Source organism: Zonotrichia albicollis, chromosome 22 (assembly GCF_047830755.1).
Source record: "Zonotrichia albicollis isolate bZonAlb1 chromosome 22, bZonAlb1.hap1, whole genome shotgun sequence".
In the NCBI taxonomy this organism is placed as follows: domain Eukaryota; kingdom Metazoa; phylum Chordata; class Aves; order Passeriformes; family Passerellidae; genus Zonotrichia; species Zonotrichia albicollis.
In genome coordinates this window covers 3,472,236-3,486,285 of record NC_133840.1, presented here as the reverse complement: position 1 = coordinate 3,486,285, position 14,050 = coordinate 3,472,236, and the positions used below count along the sequence as shown (strand labels likewise).

General features: G+C 37.0%; 2 protein-coding genes across 5 annotated transcripts in view; one reads left to right on the top strand and one right to left on the bottom strand.

Moving 5' to 3' along the window:
- Nucleotides 1–202: 202 nt before the first annotated feature.
- ASPA (aspartoacylase) lies at nucleotides 203–6,670 on the bottom strand. Of its 2 annotated transcripts, none has more exons than XM_074557028.1 (6): nucleotides 6,328–6,670; nucleotides 4,249–4,444; nucleotides 3,007–3,100; nucleotides 2,456–2,563; nucleotides 1,797–1,906; nucleotides 203–1,270 (listed from the first exon to the last, which is right to left on the bottom strand). In XM_074557028.1, exons 1-6 carry the CDS (start codon nucleotides 6,504–6,506, stop codon nucleotides 1,058–1,060), a joined length of 900 nt encoding a protein of 299 aa, XP_074413129.1. In that variant the 5' UTR covers nucleotides 6,507–6,670; the 3' UTR covers nucleotides 203–1,057. The 2 variants fall into 2 exon arrangements, with proteins under 2 accessions (XP_074413129.1, XP_005493585.2); XM_005493528.3 differs by having other exon boundaries at nucleotides 6,280–6,665.
- Nucleotides 6,671–8,422: 1,752 nt separating this feature from the next.
- SPATA22 (spermatogenesis associated 22) overlaps nucleotides 8,423–14,050 on the top strand; it is a 54,446-nt gene continuing 48,818 nt past the window's right edge. For 2 of the 3 annotated variants that reach the window (XM_074557026.1, XM_074557027.1), the window contains exons 1-8: nucleotides 8,423–9,073; nucleotides 9,319–9,411; nucleotides 9,814–9,942; nucleotides 10,670–10,724; nucleotides 10,853–10,948; nucleotides 11,361–11,664; nucleotides 11,984–12,113; nucleotides 12,447–12,544. In XM_074557026.1, coding sequence (XP_074413127.1) covers nucleotides 9,369–9,411; nucleotides 9,814–9,942; nucleotides 10,670–10,724; nucleotides 10,853–10,948; nucleotides 11,361–11,664; nucleotides 11,984–12,113; nucleotides 12,447–12,544 — 855 coding nt within the window. In that variant the 5' untranslated portion in view covers nucleotides 8,423–9,073; nucleotides 9,319–9,368. Of the gene's footprint in view, nucleotides 9,074–9,318; nucleotides 9,412–9,813; nucleotides 9,943–10,669; nucleotides 10,725–10,852; nucleotides 10,949–11,360; nucleotides 11,665–11,983; nucleotides 12,114–12,446; nucleotides 12,545–12,867; nucleotides 13,832–14,050 lie in introns of those variants that run through there. The other variant, XM_005493527.3, reaches the window with a different exon arrangement.

The following is a 14,050-nucleotide window of genomic DNA, read 5'->3' as shown; positions in this document are numbered from 1 at the left end:
CACATTCCTTTATTTGGGTTTTAGACCCACCCATTTTTCCTTATTGGGGTTTTCCCTGCCCACATGTCCTTATTTGGGTTTAGCCCCTCCCACATGTCCTTATTTGGGTTTAGCCACTCTCATTTACTATTAAATTTAATCGTAAATGAGGGTGACATCACATTTCAAAGGTAGAATATAGGAGTTATCTGGACAATTAATCTTTCAGTAAATAATTAATATGTCTTTATTTAAAATTCTTAATGTTTATTACCTATTTGTCAAATGTGTAAAAAACAACTTTAGAAAATTAATTAAACCCCCATTTTTTAATCTTTTTAAGACGTTGACAGGCTTTGTCTCCACAGATACAGAACAAGTCTCTCCATGTGGAATTCTTCTTAATTTCCATTCTGGAATACTCAGGTATGGTTTGTGCATTGCTCTTCATCAAAACAAAATAACTGTCTAAATCTTGCCTTAAATCAGAAGCAGTTTGAATTTATTCTGAAATACACTAAAGTGAAATGTAAAGCTTTTTCGAGTATATTTCTCTGAAATCCTGTTTTAGCTTCTTTTAATGTTTGTAAGTATAAAAACAAAATAAGCCCCAAGGCTTTAACTTCAGCACCGTGGGGGTCAGTCACATATGCAGATAACATCATTTATTATACACACCCTCCCCCCATTTCTCTCTGCCCAGCTTCTCCTTTGTCTCACATTTTGTGTGTTTACCTGAGGAATTAATTTAAAGGATTAACCCATTGTAAAAAGTGTTGGTTATTGAGGGTTGGGGTTATGAAGTAGAAAAGCTGTAATTTTTGTATATAATGTAGTACTGTGGAGGAGCTTCTTCATAAAAACTTCACAAAATATTTATAAATTCTTTGCATCTACAGGAGTCTATGAGAACAATAAACAGTCATAATCAGCATTATGACAATAGATCTCGAAGTGCTCAGCAAGGTTAATTAAATAACAATTTAAAATTAGATTCTGCATTTATGTATCCCACAAGTAACTACTGAATGACCCTGGACTTCATAAGGAAACTCACTTTTTATATGAAAAAAAGCTCTTAAGAAGTGCTCTGCTCTGAGACTGACAACCTGAGGTGTTTTGCAGTGAGTTTGATTTTCTCTGTTTTTACAAAAGCTTGTTTCTTTTCATAATATGCAGCTTCATTAATAAATGTTGGATAGACTGTACAGTCGCCCTGATATGGAATTACTTCTCCATCAAGAGTCAAAAATTGAGGATCACCATTCTTCAGTGGCTGCCAGTCTTGATCCTTAGGGAAAGAAAATAAATAGAATATATTTACTTTCAGGTTTTTGTATATTTTATGTGATTCTTGAGTTAATGCTAATTATGCAAATTTCCGCAGTTTATGGCAAAAGCTTTTAAAGTAATTGTTTAATCTTAATACCTCATTTTGTGTGTCTGGCCCTCATTTTCAGAATTCACTGGTAAAGTGAACTAGAAGGAAACTGCAGATGCTCACAATTGATTGAAAATTGAAAACAGACACTCATTTTAGAATTCAAAATCAGATTTATATTTTAAAATATAAGCTGTCCTATTGGCTTTTTCTTTGTAGTGATTTTAGATTCAGTGATTCCCAAGACAGTTCCTGAAATAATGAATGTATGACCTTAGTGAGAGAACTTAACCCTAGGGGAGGTCTAAAATATTCAATAAAATCCTTGACAATATTGGCATTTTAAATATTTATTACTAAAATATACAACAATATAGCAGAAGCAACACAGGAATAAGTAGAAAATGTCACAAAAGGAAACTATTCTAGAAATTACCTGTAGTTTAGGATGAATTATTGCAATAATTTCACCATTCTTATTCCTGGGATAATCTACTTTCTCCATTATTTTAAAAACCTCGATTGTACATGGTGGAAATTCTTTGCCTAGAAAGAATAAATGCAATTTAATGTCAAGATGAAAAACTGCCTGTTAAAAAGAACACTGCATTATTTATTCTCTGCAGAATGGCTCAAATCATCAGGTTGTCCTCTCAAAGCCAAGCTGGAGAAAGATGGCCCAGTCACGTATTGGGGCATATGAAGTTCAAATCTAAATTTGTTACTGAAATGTTACTTTTCACATAAAAAGATCTATTTTGTAGATGGGGAAATCAATGAAAGGTCTGTTTACTAGTGTTGCACAGCACAGAGTAATATCAATGGTATTTAATCTTTACTATTCCAGCACAATAATGGAAATTCTGACATGCATAACTGTATTATTTTCTTTCTACTTCAAAAAAAAACCCCAACCTACTGACAAAATATACTCTGAAATAATGAAAACCACTTTTTTTGTCAGAGTGTGTTTTAGGTAGTGCACAGGTCTGACTTTAATTTTTTAATTCTCCCCCACCTATAAAGTGTCATTTTTAAAAATACTCTCCAAAAAATAGTCCCTGACATGACACAGGATGTTGTGACCTCTCATACCTTCATTAAAAAGTTGCACAAAATCAAGGCCATGTTTGACAATCTTCCTCATTTTGTCCAAAACATCAGCTCTAGCAACACCTTGTGGCTGGGGCCCCACCTCGACACCTGTTTGGAGATGAGAGAGATCATTAATGTCACTTAATGTCACCATCACTCATCACATGCACAGCAAAAATAAATGTCTGCTGGGCCAGTATTTAATGTTTAAGAGGGATTGTAAGGCACAGAATTATGTGGGGTTTTAAGGCAAGCAAGTCCTTGTCTTTTATAAAAATATATATTATAAATATATGGAGGTTTTTAAATAAAAAATATATTATAAATATTTTCTGCAGAAAGTGGGTTGAGTTTAAGGATTTCTGTGTTATGTAATGATTGTGTAAATCAGAGCTCTTCAGAAGAATGGATAATCACATCCATTCATTTTGGTAAATATTGCCAGACAAGCAGCTCCTGGTGCTCAGAGCTCTCTGTGAGCACACCTGAAAACAGCCACATTTCCAACTCACTGCTGCTGGGTTGAAAGAGCCTTTAGGTTTGATATTTACCCACAGGATGTTTTGCCACAGAGCGAGTTGTTGCATATTTCAGGCTGGGATGTTCAATCAGCAGAGCAGGACAAGGTTCTGGAGCCAAAGCGTTCTGTGGAGATGGTTTAAAAACCTTTGTCACGCAAAAGGGTTTCAAATGTTGTGCCACAAAAGATTACTGATGCAGAAGTGATTTACACAATGTCTTCAGTACGTTGCCTTTATTTCAGGGCCCTCGAGGAAGTAGGACATCTTTAGAAAATGCACAAAGCTGTGTTTGTTGGTGTCTGTCCCATTAAGTGATGCCAGGCAGCTCCACTGAACCAGAACTGAGCACAGCTCTAGCCTGGAACTGCCAGCAGAGGAAAAAATCTCCTCAGCATGGCTCCAAAAGGGAGAACTGAAATACCATAAAGCAGATTTCAACTCTTTTTTATTTGGAGTTAGACTATAGTTCTCTTATGGGGGCACAAATCGTGAATTAAGCCTCGTTTTAATCTTTATTGGCATTTTTGCTACTTGAGGTTTCTTTCTTGATGCCTGCCCACCATTACTCTTCATATAATTTTTGTCAAAAGCTTTTTTTCATGTATTTTTATAACCATTTAAAAATAATGTGTGTAATAAGAAAAAAAAGTTTGAAAATACCTTATTTCTAAGGAAAAAAACAACATTAAAATCCCACACCATTGGCCCAACTGGATTCCATCAGTCACTATCCAGGCCACAAGAATTCAAGCAAATTATGCTTAAAGCATCACTTCTGCAAACCTCTAGCAAAACTTCTCAGCTTTAGGAACAGCAGAATCAAACAGCTTCTAAAGACACATCACTGATAAGGAAACGTTGTCAGTACCTACTTCCATTATTTGTTACATCTCTTTATTTAATGAAATTAATGTTTAACTATTTAGCATGTCTAACCCAAATTTATCCAAGTTCTTGACAGATCAGTGTGAAAGCAGATTAAACTACATTAATTTTCATAGATGTTATTCTAAGTATTCCTCTTTGCCCATCAGTCTTATTAATGCTCATTTTAATACATGAAGATATGAGTTTAAATCTGAATTACCTGATATTATAATCAAATTAATAGTTGCCTCTAATTAAAAAAATTCATCATATGAGTAATGAAATATTTTAAACACTTTTGCAGAAGAAAAAAATAGTATATTTAAAGAAACTACAAAATAATATATAGTAATACAACATTACAACTAATAATGTATTTTAATAGTTCATTAAAATTAGTTTTACCTTGATATAATGAACCATTTGAATTGTAAAGTCATCCCTGGAGTTTTCAAGAATAATGGTACCACCCATGTTAGAAGTGGTGTTGTGAAGGTCAAAAATAAGGTCATAGGCATCATCACTACCTTTGGGACCAAATATATGATTGATTTCCTGAGCCCTCCTCACTTCATATGGAATATCTTCCACCACTGGCCTGCTGTTAATATCAGCACAAAGAAATTAGTGAGCTCATTCCATGGCTTTACAGTCAACAAAATATGTATTAGCCTTTTCTTTTTACTTTCAATCCAAAACTGACTGGAATTGAAATCACCTGTTTAATTACCAAACTTAAAATTTACTGAATTTGTTGAAGAAATCAAATATGATTGTCTAGTAATTGTTTTATTATTCTGAGTCTTGTGCAGAAGGGTATTAGAATTATTTAATCAATGTTTGGTTGGAAAATATTTCTTCTTACATCACAAAATTTCCCCCTATGCATAAAACTAACTAAAATTTTGCAAAAACATAGAGCACTTCCAAGATTGGATCCCCTTCTGTTGGAGACCATATTGAGACATCAGTCCATGATGTTTTGCCTTGGACATCACCCTCAAGAGTTTTTCTAACTTGTTTTATTTCTTCTCATGATCTGACCAGACTTTTACAATCTATTCCTTTAGGATCCTTAAAGCTCAGTAAAGATTTTGCTGCTTCAAACCTGTTCCTCAAAGTTTTAATTCCTGTAATTTCAGGAGACTCTGTGTATCACATAATCCACCTTTCTGTTCTTTAGCTCTGCCTTTGAAGTTCAACATTTCTTCACATAAAGCTGTTAATTAATACTTTTTATTGAAGCTAATGAGGTTTACACCATTGCTTTCAGTAGCACTAAAATTTCACTCTCCTTTTTCTTATTTTGTAAAATAATTTATGATTTTGAATGTTCTACACTTAAGGGAGCAGGGTCAGGTACTTCAAACACTCAGTAGAGCTGAAATAGGACCAGTCAAATTCATAGTATTTACTGAGAAATAGTAGCTAAATATGAAGGAAACCTGCAGGTGTCTTATTCTTGTGTTTTTTCAAGTGTTCTGTGTTCAAAGCAGCTGGAACCAAACAAAACTACCTTTTTTTAAAATGGTTTTCCAAAATAAACAATTATAAGAATGGCCTCAATACTTATGTGCTAACATCTGCTTATCTTAGATGTAATAATCAACAACAAAATCCTAAGATGAAAAGCCAGATGGAAAGAAGTGTAGGTTAAGAATAACTGCCTGAAAAATATATACAGTAAGTATTCCTTTCTGTGATATTCACCTTTGCCATTAAAACTTTTCTGAAACAAAATTACCTGGTGAGCAAATATACTAAGAATGTTTATATAGCAAAGTAAACCTCTGGAAAGATGTCTCAAAAGCACAGAAACATCAAATCCTATTAAAAATGTAAAATCAGTTACTATTTTACAGTAATTATAGACTATTTATTTTAAAGTAACAAGTCAGTTAAATTATTCAGGTTTTTGGCTGTGCTTTTGCCTTAGAATAGATTATTTCCAGCTTCAAGTTTTTCTAATTTTAAGTTTTCACCTTTTGCTGTATATTACTGGAATTAAACACACTTCTCTGATTTCTGTGCCATTCTTTCAGATACTCAGATGTCCATGTTAAATTGCTTTTATCTGCTATTTCTTGGAAATATAATTGTATTCAGAAGAGCTCCCAAACTGAATTGCACAAGACATGAGCAATGATGACTGACTCAGAACAGTGGTACTCCAATTCACACAAATGCAGCTCATCTAAAGCCAATTTAAAATTATGTTTAAGATAATGTGTTGGTTTGAGACTGATTCTACCAGCAATAGGAGTGAGTCTGTTAACACATGCAATTTGTTCTTTTTTTTTGGGTTAAAGGTCAGTAATTTCAGTTATGTGACTGCACTGTTAAAGTAGTAGGGGAACTTGTGTTCAACATTTTAATCAGGAAAGAATTTTAAAACCCCAGAAAAAGCAGAACAACAGAAAGCACAGCTGCTCTTACCCAAGGCTCTCGGGGTCAAAAACGCGGTTGAGATCACAGTCAATGTACCTGGTGCACCTCTCCACAGCCCTGGGGTTGGTGAGGAATGGTTTCACCTGCACTCCTGCCCTCTGGATCTCGGCTCCATCCTGCTGCCAGTGCCTGACCAGCAGCACCCCCGATAATTCATTGCCGTGAGTGCCCCCGAAGAGCCCGACCCGCCTCACCCGGGCACACGGGCAGCTCATGCTCCAGCAAAACTTTTCTCTCTGAGGGGGGAAAAAAATAAAATCAATTCTTTCCAGTAGGAGAGCCTTTCTTCTGGTTAGGTCAGACACAAAAGAAAGTGAGTGGATTTCTCCCAACAGTTCTCAACTCAGTTTTGAGGCGGGATTTTCCAGCCTCCCTCCCCAAGGAGCCTCCCCTTCGGTTTCTGTATTTAGTAACATCTCCGAGGCTGTTAATGGCACTGTTCCACAGTCCAAAAGTTAACTCTGGGCACTCTTTATAATGTAGGATCTATAGGGAAATCCTGTGCTAAAGAACAGTGGAAAACACTGGTTTTACACTTAAATATCAGGCATTTTTGCACTGCAAATCGGTGTAACAGGTATTTTCATGTATGTTTGACGTTACATAAGGATCATATTATATAAGGGCAGATTGATTTAAAATGAGGAAAATAAGACTTGTATCTTGGCTCTGGTCCAGCACACAATGCTGAAACATTAAGTATTTTCATCTAAAAAAAGCCAAAGAACAGCTAAGTTCCTCAATGCACGTCGTGGCTTGTACGACCTTTTTTGTTTTAGAAATCCTACAAACAGTGATTAGAAGGAACATGAGCTGAAATTACAGTGCAATTTATCCACGACTGACTTGCCCAGAGTTCTGGCTCCAGTTCTACCTCGGGATCTGCTAACACAGACCTCTAACACATTGAAACAACTGTGCCAGGGACAACCCTCTAACTTTTTCAGTCTTATTAAAAAGGAAACAGATCTAGACCACGATGGGACAATAGTTCTGTTCTCTACCCAAAAAAACTTTAGTCAGCAACTTTTCTTCCATTTCCAAAAGCATTCAGAAAGGCTTCTGAAGCTTAAGCCAAAGACCAGCTGTAACTTCCATCCTGAGAATCAAAACATTTAGAATAAAAGGACGATTAATAGAAAAATAAGCTTTATTGTTGTAAACGACAGAAGTATTTGCAATTGGTATATGACTCATGATATAAACATAACAAATATTAGATTGCAAGAGAATAAAGAATGTTTATTGAACAATTCCTTTTTATTAGAATTATACTCCAGTGACTGAGAGAATATTTGGCTGAAAGGCTTTATATCCCAGGCTGACAGACTGTAGGTCTAGGAAAAGCTGAGCACAGGATTTATCTAGAATAGTTCTGCCAGGAATATAATTTCTACAGAAGTTTCTCTCTATGTTTCGGTTCACGCGTTCAGATTTTGCTGAAGCTTACAGTGAGTTAATACAGAGAGACTGTTTGCTTAAATATTCAACTGTATTGCTCTGTACTTAGGAGCTGTCAGATATTTAATCAGAATAAGTAATTTATTAAACAAAGCAGTAAAGTTGCATTTTACAGCACTGGACAGTGTGTACTGTCCTTTGACCCCTATCTCTTTTCAGTGATGGTGCCAGAATGGGGAGTGACAACACCCAAAAACACAACTCACACCCTGAATCTGGGTTTGTTGAATTTAAACACAGCACAAGTTTGAAGAGTAAACAGCAAAATGCAAACATGCAGGGCTGGAACATTTAGTTTATCTTTTATTCCTGCTGGCATTGTAATGGCTGTAATTCCTTCCAAAGCACTGAATGAAACACAGGGATGTCTGTGCACTTAATTAACATGCAAGAAGTTTGTCTCCTAAGAGAGTTTTTAGGACAGAGACAGTGAATTTCCAAACATGAGTTTAGGAAATAAACCCATGGAAGCTTCTTTTATCCTCTTAAAGGAGTTCGCATCCAAACACTTTAACTCCTGGTGTCCCAGGACCTGCCCATTTGGGAATTAGTGGAAATTCACATGGAAAGTTTTCACTTTTCAGGGTTAAACACTGGAACCCATCCCTTATTCCTGTGCTTTGCCAATACTCACACTCTTAAAAAGGAGTGGGATATTTAGTTTAGTAAGAATCCAGATTGGTTTCATGTTCTACATACAGATATTTGGGAGTGCTTCTGAAGGAAAAGGTTTATTAAAACAGGACAAGATCCAGTCGTGCCAAGCACTCAGAGTTCAGACAGGATCTAGCCATGTGTAAAAGCTGAAGAGACAAACAGGCTGAAGAATGCTTTTACTTTTATTTACAGCCACTTTTGTGTTCACACACTTCTGCAGATTCAGCTCCTACCCCGGGCTTTCTGAGGATGACACTACACCGGTTCCTCGGGGGCGGGGATAATTCATGAAATCCCACCGGGGGTTGATTAAAGGGTTCTTGTGTCTCCCGGCCGGGCACGGCCGCTGTCGCCATGCCCTCAGCGGCTGGGAACGGAGCTTCGCCTTCCCGCCATTTCCGCACCGCCTGAGGCGCGAGCGCGCGGACCAGTGACCGTTATTTTTGGCGGGCTTCACCTGAGGGCTTCGCCTGAGGGCTGACCCTCAGCCCCGTCCCTCAGGGCTGAACCGTCAGGGCTGAACCTGAGGGCTGACCCTCAGCCCTGTCCCTCAAGGCTGAACCGTCAGGACCGGCCCTCAGCCCCTTCCCTCAGGGCTCAACCCTCAGGGCTCAACCCTCGGGGTGACCCTCAACTCCGTCCCTGAGGTCTCTCCCTCAGTTGGGTAAGTGCTGACTCTCAGCATGGCCCTGACCCTCAGCCCCACTCCCTCAGAGCAGTTGCATCTTAGGCGTGCACCTGTGGATCTTCTAAATTCAATACAGCTGGTTCTGTGTTTTAGGGCTTGTGTTTGAAATTATGCCAATCACTGCTGCTGCAGTGTTAAGAGGAACCGCCATAAAATCATGTGATATTTGGATGTGTTTGCAGCACTAATTATTTTGCTTTGTTTATCTGACTTTCATACAGCAAATTTGGAAAAATCATTCCATTGCTGCCTGTTAAGATTCAGCAAAGAAATGAAAAGGAGTTTAGCTGATACTCCAGCTCGGAGCACAGCAGGTACCAGCCCTTCTTATGTGCCCTCCTGTTCACACCCCATTATGCTTTTATAGAGACATAAAATACATTTATGTATGTAGTATTCATAGAGGATATTCAGTATTTAGCCCTAAATCCCCATTTCCTAAGTGGACTTGCATGGGTTACTTGTTTATTGCAGCACAGGGCAAGATTTTAGATGGATTCAGGGAACTGGTTACTGAGGGAAAGGTTTCATTAATGGGATTATGTGCAGGACAGAGGGCTGGGAGCATAAATTCTGTGAGGGAATGGCCTTTTATGTGTTTATGAAATGTAATTCCTATTTGTAATGTAAAAAAATGAAAAATTATTTACTTGTTTTAAGTATGGGTTATGTATAATTTTGCTATTAATATAGCATTACTTAAATTTTAATTTTAGGTTGTCTGCCTGTACCATTGTTCAATCAGAAAAAAAGAACTAGACAGCCCCTCACTTCAAATCCACTTAAAAACGAACCAGACACTGGTTCTGGGACTCATAGTTATGACTTCTCTCCCTCATCATTCGGTAAATAAGACATTTTATTCTTTTTTTACTGCCTCTAAATGCAAATCAATCTCATCATACTGATCGTACTCCATGCAATCAGACATTGTCTTTATCAAGAACTATATGCATCCTTTATATCTAATTCTGAAAAGTTCATTATGTAAAAATTGTCCTCCAGGAAATTTCTTTCTCCTCTGTACAATTGAGCTTTTTATACTTCTTGCCTAGAGGGAGTTTGACTCTTTGTGTGATGGAGAATGAAGTAGCACTGGCATTTAAATAGAGTCTCTTGAAACTGACCTTTTGTTTTCAGTTGATTTCAATCAACATTCAAGTCCTGTGTTACAAGAAGAAACATTTGTAAGATGTCGTTCTTGTAGTTCAGAAAGGAACTTCTGTTCTTCAAATTGGGCTTGGAAAGAATGGTGCAGAACTCCGCTTTTAGTGCTTTCATTATGTTTTATTTGTAATAAAGTTTCAAAGTTGTCTCACAATAAAATCTCTGTTGCTAATAAGTCTAATGTTTGTAACTGAACTGTTGTCTAGAGAAGCAACCTACTTGTTAGAAGTTGTCTTATAATTACAAATATCAAAGGATCACATTCCCCTTATTTCTTTTTTCTTCCTCCTTCCTATGTGAGCCTGTTTGTGGGAATTAAGCAGAATTGTAAGCCTGCAAAGACTTACTAACTTTCAGTCTTTTTCATTTTTACCAATATTCCATCCTTTGTCTTTTGAAAATTAGGCTGGGGAGCTGCAAACCCAGAAGTGGATGAACTGCAGAAGGCAGCAAACAGTGGGTATGTAAAAAGCAAGTTATTTGTTGCTTTTTTGATTTTTATTTGGATGTTGTTTCCTGAACAATCCACGTGTGTGTTACAATAAAGCTGCTGCTGTGTCACTGATACTTTAACCTTGTCTTTGAAAGCCAAGCAGAACATCCGATGGCTCCTTCCCTTATGAAACCACCAAATGCATCAAAGTTTAATTTAGCAAATGCTGGAAAAAACGTGTCTGCCTGCAGGTTGGTGAAGCCTTTAATGTCTATTACCCTTCCTTTTTGTTCTTATGTGAAAATGCATCTCACATTTTCCCATATGCCTGTAGCAGTCAAAGAAACCCTTTTAATCTCACATTCAGAGGAAACCTTGTTTGTTTTATTTTAGAGTTATGAAAATATGTGAATTTTGGGTCAGGAAAGATCCCTTACCCAGGGCAGGACAATAACTGAGCAGGTTTTTGAGGCCTGTTGAACTCAGATGGATTTATGCACAGGTGCAATCACTGCCCTGTATATGTATAAATTTGGTGAAAACTCAAATGAGTTTGGAGATATTGAAAGCTAAAACAACAATTTATGCATTGCTTTTATATTCTTTAATCACATAGCTCAGTGTTGAGAAGAGGTACTGTGATACTGAACTGTTGTATTGCAGGAACAGAAATGAATATACTCCTTTAGGTAAAACAGCAAATTCAAGATCTGATAATGGAACTTCTCAGAAGTTTGAGAACTTTCCAAGCAGTTTGAAAACTGTCCAGCAGCAAAAGCACCCTGACAGTCGTAACCCATCCCAGCTCATCAAAACAGACACACCCAAAGGAAAGTGGCCAGTGAAACCCAACACTGTGGCAAGAAGTCTGCAGGATCAGAGTCCAGCATATAAATTTAACTACAAAACTCAGCAAAATAAAATGAATGAAAACCAATTTGGTGGTGTCCCAGAAGATAAAAGTCAGGTAAAACTTATGGGCAGGGTTAATAGGAAAGACAGAATGAAGAAAGCAGTAAAGAAAGAAAACTGGTGGAGGATGAGGTTTTCATCAGCTCAAGCTGCCTAAGTAAAACCTGGAGCTTCTGGAAATTTAGAATTGGGATTTTCATACTGCAATCATCTATAACCCTCAGTAAAGTGGCAGGGAGTTGTTTGTATATTCTGAACAAATGCTCTAATTTTAATGTAATTATTGACTATTTAATATAATAATTAAATGCCTACATGCTCTTTGAAATTGCAAGTGTGCATATCTAACTTAAGCTTTTGTCTTCATCTGAAAGGAAATTTCATCATCTCAAGTGAAAACTAAAATAAAAAAGAATTCTTTGCGAATCCTGTCTGCAGTCATTCAGAGTGTGAGGCACTGGAGCCAGTATGCCTATAAAACTGCACTGCTGTTTGAAGTTTTAGGTAAGCATCATAGATTATAATAATATAATCTGATTATAATAATGCTAGGGCAACACAAAATGAGAATTTTTTCAATGGCTGAAATACTTAAACCCACAAAATACTGACATGAACACCATCTAATTTCCCTTCCATTCAGCTATCAAAGGTGACTGAAACAGGTACAAAATTTACACTTCATAAAAAAACATAAAATTTTTCTATCCTGTTTCTTTCCTTGTTTTTAGAATAAATTTTCCTTTTTAGTAGGAATCTTCTGTAAAGTGATACAGTTTTACAATATTTTAAAATATAATTAGTCTTGGAATGATTAATTTTTGCTTAACGGGACAGGCACACTGGATTCTGCAGTCACACCTGGAGCATATGGAGCAAAGAACTTTCTTCTGAGAGATGGAAAGGAGACCCTGCCTTGTGTGTTTTATGAAATTGTGAGTATTCTGTGTCCACACATAACAGTCACCACTGGCTCCAATCCTTTTCAAAGAAAACATAAATTTACAGTGCAAAGGGCAGTGGGAATGTTTTTATCATATTGCTCCCAATTTAGAGCAATAGTCACTACTTAGGCATCCTCAGACTTCTGTTTCAGAAAAACAGGTGAGACTTTGAGTTTAGTTTTTAAGTAGCTGATAACAGGAACAAAGGTGATGTCGAGGTTTTCTGTTTGATGTAGCCCTCAGAAGCAGCCGTGTGGAAAGGTTTTTTGTGAGGTGATGTAATTGTTTTGTGTGTTTATTGTGCTTTGATGAAGGACCGTGAGCTTCCACGACTCATTAGAGGTCGAGTGCACAGGTGCATGGGAACCTATGATGCAAAAAAGAACATTTTCAAGTGCGTCTCTGTAAGACCAGCAACTGCTCAAGAACAGGACACTTTCCAAGACTTTGTTAAAGTTGCAGATGTTGAGATGACAGCATATGTGAAAACTATGAATGAAATGTAAAAGTCAAAATGGTTGTCCAAACCCCAGTTTTAACTAATTGTTACCCATAAAGGCTGGACATGCTACAACATTTACCAAAATTACCAGTGAAAATCTGGTTAAACATTTGAAAATATCACTGTGCTGTGTTATCCAGCAAATGCTGTGTTGTGTTCGTTGGGGTGCCATTTATGTGTTACCTGATTGATGTTTTTTTGAAAAAATGAATTATCAGTATAATACCTGTATAAAATAACAGACCCCAAGGCTGTAGGAAGTTTCCCAAGGACACAGAGGAAGTAGAAAGGAAAGAATTATTAGAACACAGAACTTCCTTGCCTTTGCCATGGAAATGTCTTTCATGACAGATGGGCCATGTGCATGTTTATGTGCCTTGGCCTTCAGACATTACCTTTCATAGGTTGTTCCTGCTGTTCCTATTTCCCTTTCCTCTACTTCAGAAGCTTTGTAGCAGATCTCTTGGGAATTGCAAAACAAAAGAGTTGTCAAGAAAACAGCAAACAGTATGGGGATTTTTTTTAATTATTTTATTATACAGTGTTGGCAATTGGAAATTTCACATTTAAAATAATTGAAATATTGTATCCAACAAGTCAAATACAGAAAACAGTTAATATTCTAAAAAGGAGCCAGCTAGTCAACGCAGAAACACATTAATGGAAAATACAGCTTTTAGTTACACTTAAAAAATTATATATTTAGAATAAAACTTGAACCTGGTCCAGCAAATTGTAACAGGAAAACGCTTTTACACAGTTTAACGCGCAGACAGTCTTTATTTCAAAAAGTGATCTGTCAGTGTGAGCACAGGCAGTGCCAGCAGCAGGTGAGATCTGAAGGATGTGCTTTACCAACTGCTGCAGGGATCACTGGAATTATCACCACACCTGCAGAGTGAGGTGGGCTCAGGGCATGGGTGCTTCAAGGAGGGTTTTGCCACTTGCAGAGGTCATGTACACGTGTTTGATTTATTTAAATATTATAAAAATGT